This window comes from Pelophylax lessonae (genome assembly GCF_965119305.1).
Source record: "Pelophylax lessonae genome assembly, chromosome: 8".
NCBI classification, from domain to species: Eukaryota; Metazoa; Chordata; class Amphibia; order Anura; family Ranidae; genus Pelophylax; species Pelophylax lessonae.
Genome location: NC_138775.1, coordinates 232,894,401 through 232,916,264, shown reverse-complemented (window position 1 = coordinate 232,916,264; position 21,864 = coordinate 232,894,401). Strand labels below are relative to the sequence as shown.

Genomic DNA, 21,864 nt, shown 5'->3' with positions numbered 1-21,864 from the left:
AAACAGTGTTTGCGCTCAGCATATATGGATACCTTTGCTGATAGCAGCTGTGGTGATTTTCTGATTTCAGCACTGCAGTTAAAATCTTATTTTGGTATACGTGGATAGCGCCGTGTATACCCATCATTAAATTCAGTGGGTGGTTGTTTGGGCGGTTAATGATGAGAATCCAAAAATTTTTGTTGTGTCAGTCATTTTATATGTCCTACTCTTCCTAATGTACTTTTTTTAATGTACTTTTTTTTTTCATTCTTTTGTGACCTGTTTCTCTTGCAGGTACTCGTCGGCTACCACGCATTGATTTTATATATTCTGACACAAACAGTGTTTGCGCTCAGCATATATGGATACCTTTGCTGATAGCAGCTGTGGTGATTTTCTGATTTCAGCACTGCAGTTAAAATCCTATTTTGGTATACGTGGATAGTGTCGTGTATACCCATCATTAAATTCAGTGGGTGGTTGTTTGGGCGGTTAATGATGAGTAATACTACGCATTATTCCTGTGCTGATTTCTGATAGGTTCTCTTTTTTTTCGTTCAGCCCACAGGCTGCATGAAAAAAAACAAAACCTATATGCCAAACAAAGACCAGCAATGTACTGGTACGTTGCTGGACTTTGAGTGGTTATACCAGGATGATGCCTGCAGATTTAGGCATCATCTTGGTATCGTTTTTTACAGCAAGCGGTCGGCTTACATGTAAAAGCAATCCTAGCGGATAATTGGCCGCTAGACTGCTTTTACATGCAGTGGGAGGGGACACCCCCCCCCCCCTCCTGCCGCCTTCCGTTGCCTTCCACGGTTTTTCTCGGGCTCTCCTGTCCCACCGGTTAACCCGAGAGTGCAGCTGGTGGTTCAATTATCTAACCATAGAGCTGATTGGAGATGAGAATGGCTCCAATCATCTCTATGGCCTAAGATGCCGGAGGCTACAAGCATTTCATGACTTCTGTTTCGCCAGAAATAAACAGCGCCATTGGGAAATTGGGAAAGTATTTTATCACACCAATTTTGGTATGGTCAGATGCGTTAAGGTCAGAGGAAAGATCTAGAGTCTAAAAGACCCCATTTTTTTTTAAAAAGAGTACCTGTCACTACAGATTGCTATCATAGAGGAAATTTAAATTCACCGTGATAACAATAAAAATGATTAAAGAAAAAAAAAATGAAAGAAAAGGTGTCAAAATAACATAAGAAAGCAAATTAAAAAAAAAAAAAAGAAAAAAAAAAAAAATCAAGCCCCCCTGTCCCCCCGTGCTTGCGCGCAAATGCGAGCACAAGCGTTGGTCTACTGTCATATGTAAACCGCAATTTCAGCATGCATGTGAGGTATCGCCGCGAACGCCAGGTCGAGGGCAGTAATTCTTGCGGTAGACCTCCTCTGTAAGTCCAAAGTGGTAACCTGTAAAGACTTTTAAAGGCTTTTAAAACCGTACGTAGTTTGTTGCCGCGGCACGGGCGTGCGCAATTTTTAAAGTATGTCATGTTAGGTGTCTATGAACTCGGCATAAGATCATCTTTTAAATTTTACCAAACAATTTGGAATTATATAGTGTATTTTTGCATTAAATATAAAAAAAGTGTTTTTTTACGCAAAAATTGCGTTTGAAAAATGTGTGCGCAAATACCGTGTAACAAAAAAAATTGCAACATCCACCATTTTGTTCTGTAGGGCCTCTGCTTTAAAAAAATATATAATGTTTGGGGCTTCAAAGTAATTTTCTTGTGAAGAAAAAATATTTTTTCATGTAAACAAAAACTCACAGAAAAGGCTTGGTTTTCAAGTGGTTAGAAGAGTGGGTGATGTGTTGCTAAAATTGAGCATAAAATGCCAGGACTGTTCAAACACCCCCCAAATGACCCCTTTTTGGAAAGTAGACACCCAAAGCTATTTGCTGAGAGGCATATTGAGTCCATGGAGTATTTTATATTTTGCCCTAAGTTTCAGGAAAATGACAATTTTTTTTTTTTTTTTGTTTTTTTGACACCCCAAAATACATTCTGCTGCTTCTCCTGAGTACAGGGATACCCCATGTGTGAGACTTTTTGTCAGTCTAGCCGCATACAGGACCCGGAAAACCAATCCGCACCTTCTGGCTTTCTAAGGGCGTAAATTGTTGATCTCACTCCTTACTACCTATCACACTTTTGAAGGCCATGAAATGCCAAAATGGCACAAAACCCCCCCAAATGACCCCATTTTGCAAAGTAGACACTCCAAGCTATTAGATGAGAGGCATGATGAGTCCATGGAATATTTTATATTTTGCCACAAGTTTCAGGAAAATTATTTTTTTTTTTTATTTTTATTTTTTTTACACCAAGTTGTCAGTAAATGATATAATGCTCACACATGCCATGGGTATATGTGACATGACACCCCAAAATACATTCTGCTGCTTCTCCTGAGTACAAGGATACCCCATGTGTGAGACTTTTTTGCAGTCTAGCCGCGTACAGGACCCGGAAAACCACTCCCCACCTTCAGGCTTTCTAAGGGCGTAAATTGTTGATCTCACTCCTTACTACCTATCACACTTTTGAAGGCCATGAAATGCCAAAATGGCACAAAACCCCCCCAAATGACCCCATTTTGCAAAGTAGACACTCCAAGCTATTAGATGAGAGGCATGATGAGTCCATGGAATATTTTATATTTTGCCACAAGTTTCAGGAAAATTATTATTATTTTTTTTTTTTTTTACACAAAGTTGTCAGTAAATGATATAATGCTCACACATGCCATGGGTATATGTGAAATGACACCCCAAAATACATTCTGCTGCTTCTCCTGAGTACAAGGATACCCCATGTGTGAGACTTTTTTGCAGTCTAGCCGCGTACAGGACCCGGCAATCCACTCCCCACCTTCAGGCTTTCTAAGGGCGTAAATTGTTGATCTCACTCCTTACTACATATCACACTTTTGAAGGCCATGAAACGCCAAGATGGCACAAAACCCCCCCAAATGACCCCATTTTGCAAAGTAGACACTCCAATCTATTTGCTGAGAGGCATGGTGAGTATTTTGCATCTCTCATTTTTTTTGGAAAATGAAGAAAAAACAGGAAAATGCATTTTTTTTCCTCTTTTTTCAATTTCCAAAACTTTGTGACAAAAAGTAAGATCTGCAAAACACTCAACATGCCTCTCTGCAAATAGCTTAGGGTGTCTATTTTCCGAAAAGGGGTCATTTGGGGGGGGGGGGGGGGGGTTGTGCTGTCTTGGCATTTCATGGCCTCCGAAACTGTGATAGGTAGTCAGGAGTGAAATCAACAATTTACGCCCTTGGAAAGCCTGAAAGTGGGGGTTGGCTTTCGAGGACCTGTACTCGGCTAGACTGCAAAAAAGTCTCACACATGTGGTATCTCTGTACTCAGGAGAAGCAGCAGAATGTATTTTGGGGTGTCATTTCACATATACCCATGGCATGTGTGAGCAATATATCATTTAGTGACAACTTTGTGTAAAAAAACAAAAAAAAAATAATAATAATATATTTCCCGGAACTTGTGGCAAAATATAAAATATTCCATGGACGCACCATGCCTCTCAGCAAATAGCTTGGGGTGTCTACTTTGCAAAATAGGGTCATTTGGGGGGTTTTGTGCTATCTTGAAATTTCAGGGCCTCCGAAACTGTGATGGGTAGTGAGGAGTAAAATCAAAAATTTACGCCATTAGAAAACCTAAAGATGGAGATTGATTTTCGGGGTCCCGTACACAGCTAGGCTCCCAAAAAGTCTCACATATGTGGTATCCCTGTACTCAGGAGAAGCAGCAGAATATATTTTGGGGTATAATTACACATATACCCATGGCATGTGTGAGAAATTTATCTTTTAGTGACAACTTTGTGTTAAAAAAAAATTTTTTTCTTTTTTTAGTCATTTTTCAAACACCTGTGACAAAAAAATTAAATATTCAATGAGCTCAACATGCCTCTCAGAACATTCCTTAGGATGTCTACTTTCCAAAAAGTGGTAATTTGGGGGGGTCTTGTACTGCCCTGCCATTTTAGCACTTCATGAATTGAGATAGGCAGTCAGAAATTAAAGTTGCGTAAAATTTCAGTATTTACACCATAGTTTGTAGACGCTATAACTTTTGCGCAAACCTATAAAAATACGCTCATTGAATTTTTTTTTGTCAAAGACATGTAGCTAAATATATTTTGGCCAAAAAAAAATGACAAATTGAGTATATTGGATATTTTTTAAAAGACAAAGTTGAAAATGTCATTTTTTTGCAAAATTTTCGCTCTTTTTTTATTAATATCGCAAAAAATAAAAAGCGCAGAGGTGATCAAATACCACCAAAAGAAAGCTCTGTTTGTGGGAAAAAAAGGACGTAAATTTCGTTTGGGTACCACATTGCATGACCGCACAATTGTCAGTTAAAATCGCACAGTGCCGAAGCACAAAAAGTGGTCTGGACGGAAGACAGCAAAATCCTCCGGTGGTAAAGTGGTTAAAGGACAGAGAATCCTCCCCTGGCAAAAGTGTAGCCTTATTTAGCCTGGAAACCTGAGAGTCGACCGATGGTGGAGCTGTTCGTTTCTTCAGAAGAGACTTCTCAAAGGGATTTCTCCCAGCAAAACACTTCGGTATTTCAACCATGCGTTTCAGGGAAACCCACTGACTAGTGACAATCTCATCAAAATAGGCAGGAAAGGGAAACACCTTAGTCACCTTGGAAGATCTGAGGGTGTCAAACTGCACCGGAGTCCTCCAGCTTTAAAGTTTCCCACTCTGACACAATTAGGGCCTCCACCAGCACTTTTTCATGCATGGCTGGGGAGGAGGACTCATCCTCACCCCCCCCCGGCACCACAAGAATCAGCACACCCGCTGCGCAGAATATAGCAGAAGGAGGATCCTGTACCCCCAGAGATTCACCAACCAAGCTGGAGAACGACAGTCGCCACACTGCGATTGAAAGAGGAAGTGCCGACACTGACACTAGAGGCCCCCGTAGCACATCACCGCACACAGACTACAAAAAATGGCCGACCGTTAATCTCTATGTGGAAACGAAAAAACAAGGCAGTGACTACACGAACATGGCCGCCAAAGCCTGGGAATACAGAATCCACAGCGAAATGGTGGCAACACGCGGCGCTGCGCGGGACCTTGGACCCCAGGGGAAAAAAAATAGAATTTTTGTAAGAACTTACCGTAAAATTCTTTTCTCTGAGTCCTGACAGTCGCCGCCCACTCATACAGTCTTCACTTATGGGTATTGGTCTTATCCACAGGAGTAAGCTAGGCAGAAGATATTGTTAGAAACATTCACAAAACTTTACATCGAAACACCTACAGGGGGCTGTCCCTCTGCTCCAATACCCCCGGATAGCCTTATTCCCAATTCAGTTTGGTAGCAAGCAGTAGATAGTCCATGAACCCACAAAAGAGGGGTGGGGGGCGGCAACTGTCAGAGGACTCAGAGAAAAGAATTTTACGGTAAGTTCTTACATAAATTCTATTTTCTCTTACGTCCTCTGACAGTCGCCGCCCACTCATACAGTCTTCACATGGGATGTCTCAAAGCAGTGTAGACATGAGGGGTGGGAAACGCAACCGTCTCAAAGGTAACGAAGCACCCAAGGTCAGATAAAAGAACCGTCTACACCGGCATGCACCCTCTGCAAGGGGACCTCCCCTAAAAGGTAAGACCCACGTTTAGGGGAGACTCTACACCGGTCTCTGCACTGGGACCCCCCTGCACTATACCCACACTGCAAACAGCAAGGCATACACCTAAGGGTCTCCTACAGTGTGACCCCTCCAGACTATGAGGACAGGACAAACACTATCCCAGAACCTTTACAGAGTTGGGATAGCGGGGGTCTCTGCTGCATTCTCTGCCCTTGGGACTCCCACCAGACTCTAGGTCCAAACAGGGGGTGGAACGGGAGTGGGGGAAGCCCAGCTCAGTGAGGGATTTAAAGATGGGTGGAGGTAACCTGCAGGCAGGTCTGACCGTCCCTGAAGATTACCTGTGTCCACCCCAAGGAAAACCACCAAAAGGGGAGAGGGGGGACTGTACTTACTCTTCCATGGTGCGGGTAATGCTCCAGACAGAACTCCTCGTCACCGAAGTAGGGGAGCTGTCGGCCAAGGGACCGCTGCAACTCAGACTCAAGCTCGGTCGTATGCGACCGTGCGAGATGTTTAACTTGCAGGCCAGCCTCTGCCCGTGAGGCTGTGTCGCAACCGACCTAGCGTATAACTGCCATCTGCACACGCTCGCTGGCTGGGCGGACCATGGGATCTAGATTATCCAGCCATCGCCCAGCTCGGCAGTTGATTGTAGATCTCCCGAGAGAAAAAACAAATAATGATATAAGGAAGGAGAAAATTGCTAGGACCAGGGATCCCAGCCTTGATAGATTGAAACTGATTACCTAGAGCAGAGAGGGGGGGCGGGGGGTTATATACCAGCTGTGGACAGCCCATGGGCCTAGCCAGGTGTTTTTTGTTCTGCCTAGTCCAGCTCCTGGAAGAGGCAATATAACCCACGTGTTATAATTTATGGAGCGCTGTGTCCATCGTTGAACGAAAAAGAAAAAAAAAAAAAAAAAAATTCTATTTATTTTATTTTTTAAGTGCCCCTGTCCCAGTGAGCTTGCGCACAAAAGAAAATGCATATATAAGTCACACCCCCAAATGAAAACGGTGTTCAAATCACACATGTGAGTTATCGCCACGATCGCAAGAGCAATAATTCTAGAAAAAAGTCCTTCTCTGTAACTCTAAACTGGTAAGGTATCTGTTTAATTGGTGTGACATCATCTTTTACATAATACAAAAAAATTGGGCTAACTTTAGTTTTTTTTTTTAAATTCAGTAACATTTCTTTTTTCCAATAAAATTGCGTTTGAAAGACTGTTGCGCAAATACCGCAAAACAAAAAATATTGCAACGGCCACCATTTTATTTTCTTTGCTAAAAGAATATATATATATATATATATATATATATATATATATATATATATATATATATATATAAATGTTTCGGGGTTCTAAGTAATTTTTCTATCAAATAATACAGATTTTAACTTGTAAACAAGTGTCACAAATAGGCTTGGTCCTTAAGTGGTTAACACTTACTAGGATTTGAAATCAACAGAGTTAAAAATTAACATTACGGTGAAATGCTGATTAATCGGTCTACATTGGAATAAGTTTAGTTACAAAAAATCATAACAAACCTTTTGCATCATCTGAGCCGGACGCCAAAAGTTTGGGGTCCATGAGGTTGAAGTCCACACTCCAACACCTTTTTTCATGTTCCTATTTGTGACACAAAATAAGAATCATAATCACGATAGGCAGGATATCTTCCAGACTAAAAAACTGAAAAAAAAAATTATAGCACAATACTAAAGCAACAAACTAATTAGCAAAACTGGAACACAGCAAAGCCCCACTTTGTAAGGTAACTGTGGCCAGTTATTGGAAGAAAATAAAAAAAAAAAAAACACAAACGATGCCAGAATTTAGTGTACAGCAAAGCCCAGCATATCCATGGATGATTTAACACACAAAACAAGTACATGGGAAAGGCAAGCTTAAACAGTTTAAATATATACACTATATTGTCAAAAGTATTGGACACGCACAGGAACTTTATTGGCATACCAGTCTTCGTCTGTAGGGTTCAATATGGAGTTTTGCCCACCTTTTGCAGCTATAACAGCTTCAACTCTTCTGGGAAGGCTGTCCACAAGGTTTAGGAGTGCATCTATAGGAATGTTTGACTATTCCTGCAGAGGCACATTTGTGAGGTCAGTCACTGATCCAGGCCTTCTCATCCAACATCAGGGTCTGACCTCAAATATGCTCCTGGGAGGATGGTCAAACATTCCCACAGACACTCTTATACCTTGTGGACAGCCTTCCCAGAAGACAAAACAATGCAGGACTTGGTCCTACCATAAATGGATTTTTGTAAAATCTTACCGTAAAATCCTTTTCTCTTAGCTCATTGACAGACGTAGTCCTCGGTGATACAGCACCTTCGGGTTATGTTGCCTCCACAGGAGTAGGACTAGACAGGAAATGAAAAATGCTCTGGCCACACCCCAGGGGCAGTCCCCGAGGGTATATCCTCTCTCTCTCTGCCACAGCAAATCAGTTATGTCACAAAAGCAGTGGTTAGAGAATTTAACCCAACCCAACTCAAAAACAGAGGGGCGGGTACTACGTCTGTCAATGAGCTAAGAGAAAAGGATTTTACGGTAAGATTTTACAAAAATCCATTTTTCTCTATCGCTCATTGACAGACGTAGTCCTCGGTGATACAGCACCTTCGGGAAGTCCCAGAGCAGTATCACAAATGAGGGGTGGGAAAATGGAAATCAAATCCAAATCTAGAAGGGCCAACCGGTGCCAACTAGAAGTTTACAATGCTCATCCTTAATGATGAGACTCAACAAAAAAATGTTCAAACACAAAAAAACCCTCGAGGTAGACCACCGGTCTCCTCAAATTGCGGCCTGCAAAACCTTGCGGCCAAATGAGGCATCCGCCGATGCCATCACATCAATTTTATAAAATTTTGTAAAGGTATGTACCGACGACCAGGTGGCCGCTTTACATACCTGGACCACTGACGCCTGATGGCGAAAGGCCCAGGAAGCACTGAGCGCTCGAGTGAAGTGCGCCCTAACAGGGAACGGAGGATTCCGACCCTTAATAGAATAAGCCTGTACCACCGTCTGACTGATCCATGTAGATATGGTCGCGGCAGACACAGGCAACCCCCTTCAAGGGCTATCCGTGATCAAAAAAAGTGAGTCCGTCTTACGAAAACCACTTTAGGAAGGAAGGATGGATTCGGAAGAAGAACCACCTTATCCCTATGAACCACCAGATATGGGGAACGACAAGATAATGCGGCCAGTTCTGACACCCTGCGTGCAGAAGTAATGGCCACCAAGAAGGCCACCTTCTGGGATAATGTAAGCAAGGGAATCTCCCTAATATCTTCAAAGAGAAGTTTCTGAAGAACCGACCACACTAAATTAAGATCCCAGGCGGTAAGGGTGCGCGCACTGGCGGAGCCAGATGTCGCACCCCCTGGATGAAATTCCGCACCAAGGAATGATTAGCCAAAGGTTTCTTGAAAGAAGATTGCTAACGCCGAAAACCTGACCCTTGATCGTGCTCAAGGATAGTTTCTGCTCAACCCCTTGTTGCAGACAGACCAAAATTCGGGTCACCGAATAGGTCTGTGGGGGAAATCCAATAGATTCACACCATGCAATATAAGACTTCCATGTGCTGGAAGTCGCTTTCCTTGCTTTAACTGGAGGTAGGAATAACTGAAGCTGACACTCCCTTGTCCTTCAGTACCTGGGTCTCAATGGCCAGGCCATTAAGCCAGCGACTGTAAAGCAAGATGGAAGATCGGTCCCTGAGACCGCAAATCCTCCCTGAGAGGAAGTCTCCAAGGAGCGTCTGCGACTAGCCTCACCAAGTCGGCGTACCAGGCTCGACGAGGTCAGTCCGGAATTTCCAGAATAACTGGAATTCCCTCCACCTCTGTCCTGCGAAGAAGTTCCCGCAGCAACTTGAGAGGATGGAAGGCATGCCGTAGCTGATACTGCCCCCACGGGGCGATCAGCGTTTCTGCTGCGTCCGCTAGAGGATTGTGGCGCGAGCTACAAACCTCCGCACCTTCCTGTTAGGCCAAGGTGCCAACAGATCCACATCCGGGATGTCCCAATGAAGGGACAGCTAGGGAAAAACCTCTGGATGAAGAGGCCATATGCGATTGGATCCGAATCGGGCTGCTCTAGAGCTGCTCGATCCAGTAAATCAGACAAAATCTGATCGATCTCAGTTCCGATACCCTTATTGGTAATCTGGATACTATCGGAAGAAATGACTTCCCCTGGTTGAGCATCGGAGACTTCCTGGTCCGCTCGCTCAACCGGATCCGATTGTCCAGGGAATCGGAATTCTGATTCCATTAAAAAAGAATCTCCTTCAGGAGAATTCGGGTATGAGACTGGGTATACGGTACTGCCTCTAAGAAGGCCACCATCAGTCCCAGCCAATTGACGGACAGCAACATCTGAATCGTTGACTGAACCTTCTGGAGTTTCCCAGCAAGGAGAAACTCTCTTGCCCAGGATGTATCCAACCTTAGGCCCAGATAGTTCAGTCTCCTGGTGGGAACCAGGGATGATCTTTGGGAAAGCGAAAAAACGCTGATGTCCTGCGATGATGGGGATATAAAGATAGGCATCCTATATGTCTATGGACGCCAGGAAATCTCTTTGATGCAGGGAGGCCACCACTGTACGGATGGACTCTATTTCTTCCCAAGTCCAGATTTGGACGCACCTTGCCCTCTTTCCTGGGCATTGTGAATAGGTTCGAATAGAACCCCTGAAACCGTTCAATGTTAGAAGGGAAGAATCGCACCGGTGGAAGTGATCGAAACTCGATCCTGTGTCCTCCAGAAACCGGTGAAGGCATCCCCCCCCCACCCCAGAGATGGGTAGGGGCGCATCAGGCTATATTCTTCAGGCTTGGCTGAGCCGGACTCTTTGTTTACCCGACCAGCGCCCTTTGAAACCCCTCTAAAGGGGCTTTGGAGGGTTTCGCCTTATCGCCCGCCCTCGCGGAACGAACAACTCTATAGGAGCAGAAAAGGAAGGTCCTCGTTAGTTACGAGGTCTTTTTATCCTAACAGTCTGTGGCAAGACAGCAGGTGGTACCGTCTATCCTATAAAGAGGAATTCCTCAAACGGATAGCACCTAGCCATGCGTTTGGAAATAACAGGGGTTCGTTTCTAAACGACCCCATTTGGGTAAAGGAAAATCCTTCGCCCTTTTGGTAGGCTAACAAGTACCAAAAAAGGAATCTCAGTTTCAGCTACCTCTGCCGGTGTAACCTCAAGACTAAAGGTTTCCCGGAAGGACACAACTAGTGCATCCACCACTCTTGTGCTATGGCGGAGGCAGAAACGTGCTCCTCACTGCTGAGGAGATATTACCTGAGACAACAGCCCCCTAAGAGGGACCTGCAACTGCATTGACCAGTTCCGAATCCGTATCTGAAGTATCTGATAAACAATAGGGGTAGGCGGGGGTCGCTTCTTGATCCCCGTCCCTGACAGGCCACCTCCACCCGGGATACCAAAGACTCCAAAACTGCCGATAATGCATTAAAAACAAGTGGGGTACTGGAGGGTCCTGCGGCCACCTTGAGGGGATCAGGTGGGGATACCTATGCGGCAGGGTCAATGATTATACAAGACACTTGCCAGCGACAAAAAATGACAAAGTAAAAAAAAACTTTTTTTTTTTTTTGTGTCCCCCAGTCGCAACAGCGCCCCTCAGTGTTACCTGCCTTTTTGGACCCCACAGAGAGAGAGACAGACCCCAAGGCTCATCCCTGATGCACAGAAGTTTTCATCAGCTTGCTCAGTGCTTGTCTTGTTACAGACAGGAAGTCTTTGGCCCTATTTCCTGGGTAAAAGAGGCGGCTCCGCCCCTTAACACGCCTGCCGGCTCCTCCCCCTGGCTCCATGAGGTGTTTGAGTCACCTCAAACATGGCCGCCCCCATGCTGGAGACACGAGGCTACACCAAAATGGCGGCCTCGTGCGATCTACATGTCTGCAGAAGGATCTCGGCCTCACAACCCTTCACCCTCATGGTGGTCAGCGTGGTCGGCGGTACTGGACCCTGGCGGGCCGTGGCCGTCGGGAGGCATCTGCTTAGCTGGAGGAATGATCTGGAATGCAGTATACATGTATAGACATCGCCCTGTGGCTTCTGACAGGTAGGATACCTTATACTATCACAGTAAAGTTCTAGTACTGCCACTGACTACAATCATTTACACATTTTTACAATTAGATTGTCAGCTCCCAAACCAAGCCTCCTGGCTTCTTGTACACAAAAATCACACTCAATTAGGGGGATCTGTGACATGTTGTAGGATAGAGGGGAACCCATCCTTATCATTACAGAGAGGGGCCCGCGTTCACCACAAGACCCGTCAGGGGGAAAGGGGGAACATACTACTCACCATACCAGAACCAGGCGGGCGCCAACTCCTGACAGTACCCCTCTCCACCGAGGTAGGAGGGCTGTCGACCAATACGGGCGCCGTGACTCATGGTCTTTGGCGTTTCAGCGAGATGTTTAACTCGCAGGGTCAGTCCCCGTCCAGTGGGACTATGTCGCGGCCGACCCAGCGCGGAGCTATGGCCTGCACGCGCTCGTAGGCTGAACTGGGGTGACCACTGGATCTCAACATCCCGCCCGTCGCCCAGTTCAGCTTTGCTTGAAGATCTCACAGGAACACTGGAGAAAAAAAGCTGTCTTAAAAAATTATTTTCTAAGAAAAAAATCCTGCCAGGACCGAAGATCCCAGCAAGGTATCTAGGTCCTTACTCCTGACTAGACAGAAAAAAACTGATTTGCTGTGGCAGAGAGAGAGAGGATATACCCTCGGGGACTGCCCCTGGGGTGTGGCCAGAGCATTTTTCATTTCCTGTCTAGTCCTACTCCTGTGGAGGCAACATAACCCGAAGGTGCTGTATCACCGAGGACTACGTCTGTCAATGAGCGATAGAGAAATATATTTTTTTTATTTCAGGTACTTCTATAGCGCTGTCAATTTACGCAGCGCTTTACATATACATTGTACAGTCACATCAGTCTCTGCCCTCAAGGAGTTTACAATCTATGGTCCCTAATGCACATTCATACACATAAGTAGGGCCACATGAGACCAGATCCAATTAACCTACCAGCATGTCTTTGGAGTGTGGGAGGAAACCCACGCAGGCACAGGGAGAACCTGCAAACTCCAGGCAGGTAGTGTCCTGGTTGGGATTTGAACAAGTGACCTGTTTTCCGCTAGGCAAAAGTGCTAACCACTACACCACTGTGCCACCCACAAATATGGACTTTACTGGCAATAGCATGAGACCAACTCAATATAGTTCAATAAAAATATTGTAGTAAATTGTATTCATACATATTGTAAAAAACATTGGATGTCTTGCAAACATCCTAATATACACAAAAGAAAAAGACACATTAAAATCATAAACACAAGGTGTGAATACAGATAGGGACCCTAGTACAGCACCTCCCTTGTTTTGCGCATCCTGGGTTCCAATTAGGGATGCACCGAATATTCGGCGGCCGAACATTATTCGGCCAAAAATAGAAAAAATAGCACTTTCGGTGTTCGGCCGAATAAGTCAAAAGGCCGAATAATTTTGTGCCGAACAATAGGGCTGAACGATAGTCGATATGATATCGACTATCGTTCTGTGGCCGTAGGCGATATTCATATCGCCGAGGTCACGATATTTACAGGGGGAAGGGACTCGGAGGAGGACAGGAGGACTCACAGACTTCCGTGTTAGGCAGGGGAAGCCGGGACACGTCAGCGGTGAGCATACATACATTACTCACTCGTGCACTGCAGCCCGCCCCACACATTCAGTGAGTCTTACTCTCCTCCCTAGTTTTTTCAATGGCACATTCAGGAAGCCAATCACGCCGTGATTAGCTGCACAGCGAACCAATCACGCGTGCCTGCACACCTGATTGGTTCCGCTGTGCCGCTACTCACGGCGTGATTGGCTTCCTGAATGTGCCATTGAAAAAACTAGGGAGGAGAGTAAGACTCACTGAATGTGTGGGGCGGGCTGCAGTGCACGAGTGAGTAATGTATGTATGCGGCTGTGCTCCTTTCCAGGCTCCTACTAGTCCACCTCCAGCCTCCTACTACCACCACTATGAGAGACTGTCTGTCACGGTATAATCTGATCGAGTCCACACTGACACTGACTGACTGACTGTCACTGAGTAATTGATGTTACCACATTAACCCTGACCTGCCCGGTGCTCTGTATCTGCAATTAAAATTTACAAGGCTGCCTGCATGCTTCCTGATTTCCATTCCCAGCATCCTTCCCAATCCCTACAGTGTCACTAACATTAACCCTATGGTACAAGGCTGCAGTGTGCACTGAATCCCATTCCCTACAGTAACATTTAGGGAGAGAGACATGAGAGGACAAGAGAGAGACATGAGAGGACAAGAGAGAGAGAGAGAGAGAGAGACATGAGAGGACAAGCGAGAGGACAAAAAATTGGCAAAATAAATGGAAAAAATGCGAAACACTGCGTTCGGTATTCGACCTTCGGCCAAACATTTCATTATTATTCGGCTTCGGCCAAGAATTTCATTTCGGTGCATCCCTAGTTCCAATACCCCAAGGGGGTGTCTAACACTGGGCCACCTCCATTGGTCAGCGCGTTTCGCTTATAGCGCAACTTCCTCAGGACCAAATTTGGAGGAAATCATGTTCTGCTAAACACAAGCATAAATGACAAATATGCATTGGTACAGTTCCATAATACATTAGGATACAAGTACATTTACAATGTGAAATACTTCAATAGGGTGACCGGAAACTTACAACAGAATCAGTTGGACCCAATGTAGGTCAAAAATGCAGGTCTTTTGGGTGGACATAGAGACGACAAAATAACTCAACCTAACCCATCCGCTCCCTCAGCCCAACAACTGCAGCAGGGAAACCAGAAGACATCCCTGCCCTAGTCACCCACCCCCAGGGTAGCATGGGAACCAGGAAAACCCCCGATCAGCAGTAACTCCAACAAGCCCGCCTTAGGAAAACGTGGCAAAAGCCAGCTCATGACCTCACCCATGTGGGGGGGAGGGGTGCCTGAGGACTAGTGATCGACCGATATCAGTTTTTCATTGCCGATACCGATATTTTGGCCAACGCATATCGGTATCGGACGATATTTTTGTACATTTTTTTGTTTTTTGACAGGTACTTTTGTGGAAGGATCTGGGGGTCTAAAAGACCCCAAACCCCTCATCTGCACTTAAAAGCATTCAAAACACCAAGCTTGGCTGTTTTGAATGCTGTAATTTTTTTTACATCTGGCGCCAGACAGTACCCGGAAGTGATGTCACTCATGACATCACTTCTGGGTTTTTGCATGAGAGCAGCGACTCTAGCCGCCGTCTTCCTCCATCAATGGCTCCCGCTATCAATCAAATATTGTTACAAGGGAGTGGGGGGGGGGGGGGGGCGGCCGATACTGACATGCATTGGCCAAAATATCGGTATCTGCAACATAAAACTGATATCGGTCGATCACTAGTCTGATCTGTCCGCCGCAATGTCGCAGTCCTGCAAAAAAAAAATAAATAAATAATATATATTTATTTTTTTTTTCCCCCAAAAATTGTCGCTCTTTTGTTTATAGCGCAAAAAATAAAAATTGCACCAAAAAGAAAGCTCTATTTGTAGGAAAAAAAAGGACGTAAATTTTGTTTGGGTACAGCGTCGCATGACCGCACAATTGTCTGTTAAAATAACGCAGTGCCGAATTGCAAAATAGGGCCTGGTCAGGAAGGGGGTAAAATCTTCCGGGGCTGAAGTAGTTAAAGAAGGAATGTAATTGCAGTGGCATGACTTTCATATGGATAAGTGCTGCAGACATCCTGCAGTTTATTGCTCACAGTACAAATACAGACTATAAAAAAAGACTGGCTCCTGTTGTTCGAAACAAAGGTGTTTACTGTTACCTGGTAAACTTTGGATCTCTGCCCTGTGAAGCCATCCCACAGAATCACAGTCCCTTCATAATCGCTGCTTGCCAGGAGGTTTTTGTGGTAACTGCTCCAACTTATACAGCTGCACAAAAAAAAAAAAGAAAGTGAACAAAAAAAAAGAACAAGTGATAGAAGCAGAAAATTCTTCCTACTTTGCAGTGTAAGGTCTATAGGGATGGTTTGTTGATTCAACACCTAATACATTCAACGTGCTGCGGGCCCTTTCAGCATGGGACAGATGTAGACACCTGACAACATCACCTACACTGAAGAGTGGAAAAATATCTCTAAGTTGAATCTGTCAGGGGGTTCAATTTATTGTAAAATAATTGCTTTCTCGAAAGGAAGAAACCTAAAAAGCAAGCAGGTAAGCGGCCTCGTTCCCTAATGACCAGAGTATCTTGTATTATGTCTGGATTAATTTATCAGAGAATATTGCTTTTTTTCAGAAATGTGGAAGCTGAAAAACACAGAACGCATGAAAAGCATCTAATCTGGCTCGTCACACTTGTATCACAAAGTAAATTAGGTTATATAGCATGAGAAGGTGCCAAAAAAGGTCTGAATGAAGCCAAGCATAAGGCCAAATTTAGAACAGGAAAGCCTTTTTTATATGTTGAACCAATATTAGCCCCCTAGAGTTTTGCTTCAATATTAACGCTAGTAAAAAAACATACAGTTGTGATCAAAAGTTTACATACCCTGGCAGAATTTATGATTTCTTGGCCAATTTTCAGAGAATATGAAAGATAACACAAAACATTTTCTTTCACTCATGGTTAGTGTTTGGCTGAAGCCATTTATTATTAATCAACTGTGTTTACTCTTTTTAAATCATAATGACAACAGAAACTACCCAAATGATCCTGATCAAAAGTTTACATACCCCAATTCTTAATACCGTGTATAGCCCCCTTTAACATCAATGACAGCTTGAAGTCTTTTGTGGTATTTGTGGATGAGGCTCTTCATCTTCTCAGATGGTAAAGCTGCCAATTCTTTCTGGCAAAAATCCTCCAGTTCCTGTAAATTCTTGGGCTGTCTTGCATGAACTGCACGTTGGAGATCTCCCCAGAGTGGCTGAATTATATTGAGGTCAGGAGACTGAAATGGCCACTCCAGCACCTTCACTTTATTCTGCTGTAGCCAATGACAGGTCGACTTGGCCTTGTGTTTAGGATTATTGTCATGCTGGAATGTCAAAGCACGTTCTATGCGCAGCTTCTGGGCTGATGAATGCAAATTTTCCTCCAGTATTTTTTGAGAACATACTGCATCTTGCCAACAATTCTGACCAAATTTCCTGTGCCTTCGCAGGTCACACATCCCCAAAACATCAGCGATCTACCTCCGTGTTTCATAGTAGGAATGGTATACCTTTCATCATAGGCCTTGTTGACTCCTCTCCAATTGTAGCATTTATGGTTGTGGCCAAAAAGCTCAATTTTGGTCTCCTCAGTCCAAATGACTTTGTGGCAGAAGGTTTGTGACTTGTCTCTGTGCTGTTTGGCGTATTGTAAGGGGGATACTTTGTGGCATTTGCGTAGTAATGGCTTTCTTCTGGCGACTTAACTATGCAGCCCATTTTTCTTCATGAGTCTCCTTTTTGTGCATCTTGCAAAAACAACACATGATTTCAGAGAGTCCTGTATTTCACCTGAAGTGATTTGTGGGTTTTTCTTTGCATCCAGAACCATTTTCCTGGCTAGTTGTGGCTGAAATTTTAGTTTGTCTACCTGACCGTGGTTTGGTTTCAACAGAACCCCTCGTTTTCCACTTCTTGATTAGAGTTTGAACACTGCTGATTGGCATTCTCAATTCCTTGGATAACTTTTTATATCCCTTTCCTGTTTTATACAGTTCAACTACCTTTTCCCGCAGATCCTTTGACAATTATTTTGCTTTCCCCATCACTCAGAATCCAGAAACTTTAGTGCAGCACTGGATGAAAGATGCAAGGGTCTGTCAGGATTGCAGAAACTCATTGACCTTTTACACACACACACTAATTACACGCAAACAGATCACAGGTGAGGATGGTTACCTTTAATAGCCATTCAAACCCCTTTGTGTCAACGTGTATGCATGTTACCAGGCAGAAATCGCCAGGGTATGTAAACTTTTGATCAGGGTCATTTGGGTAGTTTCTGTTGTCATTATGATTTAAAAAGAGTAAAGAAAGGTTTTTGTGTTATCATTCATATTCTCTGAAAAATGGCCAAGAAATCATAAATTCTGCCAGGGTATGTAAACTTATGAGCACAACTGTACAATCTTTTTTTTTTTTTTTTTTTTTATACATGACTTTAAATTGACTGAATTGACAGTTATAACACTACCAAAAAGGTGCTTACAATTGTTATCTTTTACTCATATAGAATTAATCCATAAAACAAAATTCATATTTTTAAAACACAAATAGAGCCTTCATTTGGTGCTATTTAACCACCACTGGGTTCTTTATTTTTTGGCGATATAAATGGAAAAAAAACCCAACATTTAGAACCCCCAATATTTTCTACTCTCTCTCTATAAAACATACCAAACAAAAAATAAAAATAAAAAAAATTCCCCATAGGTGTTCAACTGGGTTCAGATCAGGAGACAGTAATTGGCCACTGAATCTCTTACCCGGTTCTTCTTCAGAAATGCAACAGTGGCCTTAGATGTGTTTTTGATCATTTTCATGTTGGAAAAGTGCACGATGACCAAGGGCATGGAGTGATGGTAGCACCTTCTCTTAATATAGAGCAGTACATCTGTGAATTCATGATACCATCAATGAAATGCAGCTCCCTGACACCAGCAGCCCCACAGAAGGACACTGCCACTACCATGTTTCACTGTAGGCTCCATGCATTTTACTTTGTACTCCTCACCTTTGCAACGCCATACAGTTTTAACGCCATCAGTTCCACAAACTGTACTTTGGAGTGATGAGACAAAAGATAATAGAGTCCCAGTAGCCTTTTTTTTTTTTTTTCAGCATGGGCCCTGGCAAATTCTAGGCGGCTTTTTTGTGCATGGGCTTTAGGAGAGGCTTCCTTGGTGGATGACACCCATGCATGCCATTCCTCTGCAGAGTATGCTGTAGGGATGCACCGATCCAATATTAGGATCGGATATCAGCGCCGATACTGCCACAATAGTGGGATCGGTAAAATTAACCGATCCACGGGCCGATCTGGTTTTGCTGAGTCCCGGCTCAGCCGTCCCTTACTTTGTGTAGTAGTATTAGAGCTGCACATGACATTTGCTTGAATCTTTACATAGCTATGAGGGAGCAGAGAACAGCTGTCAAGGGAAAAAAAAAAATGCCTATCAACATTAGTCTCCCAGTTAAGTATAAACACAATAAATACAATGTATTTTTCCCTTCTGTCTGCGGGAGGAGGGAAGTTTAACCTCTTAAGAACTAAACCTTTTTCTGACACTTGTTGCTTGCAAGTTATATCAGTTTTTTTGCTAGAAAAGTACTTAGAACCCCCAAACATTTATATATATATATATATATATATATATATATATATATTTTTTTTTTTAGCAGAGACCCTACAGAATAAAATGGCGATTGTTGTAATATTTTATGTCACACTCTATTTACGCAGCAGTCTTTGAAACGCAATTAATACACTTTAATGAATAAAAAAAAAAAAAAACAGTAAAGTTATTCCAATTTTTTTTTATAATGTAAAAGATGATGTTACGCAGAGAATCATGATCTTTATTCATTTTAACCAGAATCGTGCAACACTAAGTAGTAGTATAGGAGCCGCTACTTCCTGTATAGGTCTGGCTCACAGGCAGAGTGATATCAGATGCACTCCGCCTGTGAATGGAGGAGCCGTACACATGAAGCAGCGGCATTGCTCTGTACTGCAGCCGCATACATATTGTGTATGTGTGTAGCTCCGGATCGGTATCGGCAGATACACAATGCCAGATACCGGTATTGGGACACGAAAAGTCGGATCGGTGCACCTCTAGTATGCTGTATTGTGTAATAGGTAACAATCACCCCAGTTTGGCTTTCTACTTATTTTTAGCTAACTGCAGTGAACTTGCATGGCGATTTTTTCAACCCTTCCCATCAGAAGATGCTCCTGTCAAGATGTTAACTTCTGTGGATGGCCTGGATGTTTCTGTGAGATGGCTACAGTTCTATCTTTGCATCACTTTTGCTACAGTATTCGGACTGATAAGTAAAGCTTTGCTGATCTTCTTGTAGCCTTCACCTTTCTTGTGTAAAGAATTTTTCTCAGGCCTTGTGAAATTTTTCTTGCATGTGGTGCCATTGCTGACAGCATGAAATGGGAAGGGGTATTCTTTGTTAAGTAAAGCCCTTTTATAATCAACTGTCTGTCTGTCTGCTGGACACCTGCTTAATGAGTAATTTGACTCACCTGTAGTGTAATTATTGTGAATAAAGATTTTATTGTCTAAAATGTAGCTTTGCTCCCAAGACTTTCATTGGGGTGTATTCAACTTTGCAACATGGTCTTGAATGAATTTGTTAGGAAAAATAATTTTTTTGTGTGCAAATTAACAAATCTTGGTTGCAATCAATGGCCTGCATTTGGAATAATATTTTGTAGTATAGTGTCCCATAGAAAATGTTGTTTCTGAAAGAAAAGTAAAGGTTTTCTGACAAATCTGTTGGGGTGCACTCCAATTATGCCGAGCACTGTATGCTCGGCATAATTGACAGGAATTTAATACTGTGGTCAGTGCTAATATACACGGTCACTGTACTGACACTGGGTGGGAAGGGGTTAACATGTAGGGCTTTCAAGGAGTTAAATGTGTCCCTAACAATGTTTACTGTGTGTACAGTGTGCTGTTTTAACTAAGCAAAAGAAACGGCACATCACTGCTGTCTGTCATTCGCTCACCCAACCAGTGGGGGGTGTCAGCCATAAATCATTGGCCGGGACCTGCTGATCGGCTAGTGCTGCAACAAATGAGAGCACAGTCTTCCTCCAGGTCTGTGTGTGAATGCGCGAGTGGACCTAGAAGAAACCTGCAATGTACAGGTACGTAAATTGCACCTGTATGAGCCAACATGCCACAGTATATGTACTGCGACGGGTTGGCAAGTGGTTAAATCCAAGAACAAAAACATAATATATTGCAGTTTCCCAGGCCTTAAATATGGTGGTAGCTCATTTTCTATTTCAGCAAACAACATGTTCAGCAAGTAGAGAAAATATCTGTTGATCTTGCCAGTGTCTATGTCACTTCCTGAGAGACAAAAAGAAAGCACCTTACATTTCCTTTGTAAACCATTGATCTCCCTTATCCCCATGCATTAGAGATGAACAAAGGAAGCCATGTTCGAAGTCCAGCCTGGGTGGCTACCATGACTCCCCTCCGGAAATACAGTGGAGGAGTGAGCACAGTCACCCAGGTACATGAAGTGTGTTTTTTGCAGGATTACTAGATACATTTTTGATCTTGGGTTTAGATACGCTTTATATAAAATAACTGGAAATAACCCCATAGAAATTTAATTAAAAAGCATTTGATTTATTTTTATATTTGACCCTTGTAAAAAAAACAGTTTCCACATTCTGATTAACTCTCCTCAAATCACCCTCGGTATGTGGTCTTAAGTCTTTGAAAGTCAAACATTTGGGAACGTAAAATATTCTAGAAATCTCACTCCAGGCAGCGCTTTATAACCAGACAAGTACAAAGTCAAGGAGAATGCCACAGAGGAAAAGGAACATTTCTAAATTTTAGCTTCTATAACAGACAAATGAGTTATCCGATGCTCGCATTGTATATGGTTTTACTCTTCTCCACATCAATCCTCTATTCTTTTGTGAGCTGGTGGCACCCAGCTGAATGCATCATGCTCCTTGTGCCCAGGATGCAGGGAACAAGGAGAGATTTCTTCAAAAATAAAAAGGTTGTTTGGAGGAGTACATACTCTTTTTAAAGCAAATTGCAAGTACCATCAACATGTTTATTTTAAACACTATGGAGCTTATTTAATAGGGCAATCCCAAAAAAATAGCCAACAGCCAGCAACTATACCCAGGGATATTTGAGCTGTAGCATTTACTAAAGTCTTGATGCACAAATATACCTCCATTTGTAGATGTAGGCGTGCACCTTTATGCAGAAGGCTTTTCAGAGGGGGTTAGCTGAACTGCAGGGCCTGAAGACAAAGTGGGAGCTAGGCTTTGAAGTCCTGAGTAAATACTGCAGGAGTAAATGC

The 21,864-nt window shown here is 43.4% G+C and overlaps 1 protein-coding gene across 1 annotated transcript in view; it reads right to left on the bottom strand.

Annotated features, from left to right (window-relative positions):
• Positions 1-21,864, bottom strand: part of COP1 (COP1 E3 ubiquitin ligase) — a 530,087-nt gene that overhangs the window by 212,586 nt on the left and 295,637 nt on the right. The window contains exons 13-14 of the mRNA XM_082264749.1: positions 15,615-15,723; positions 7,217-7,298 (exon numbers count right to left, since the gene is read on the bottom strand). Of these exons, the coding sequence (XP_082120875.1) occupies positions 7,217-7,298; positions 15,615-15,723 (191 nt within the window). The remainder of the gene's footprint in view (positions 1-7,216; positions 7,299-15,614; positions 15,724-21,864) is intronic.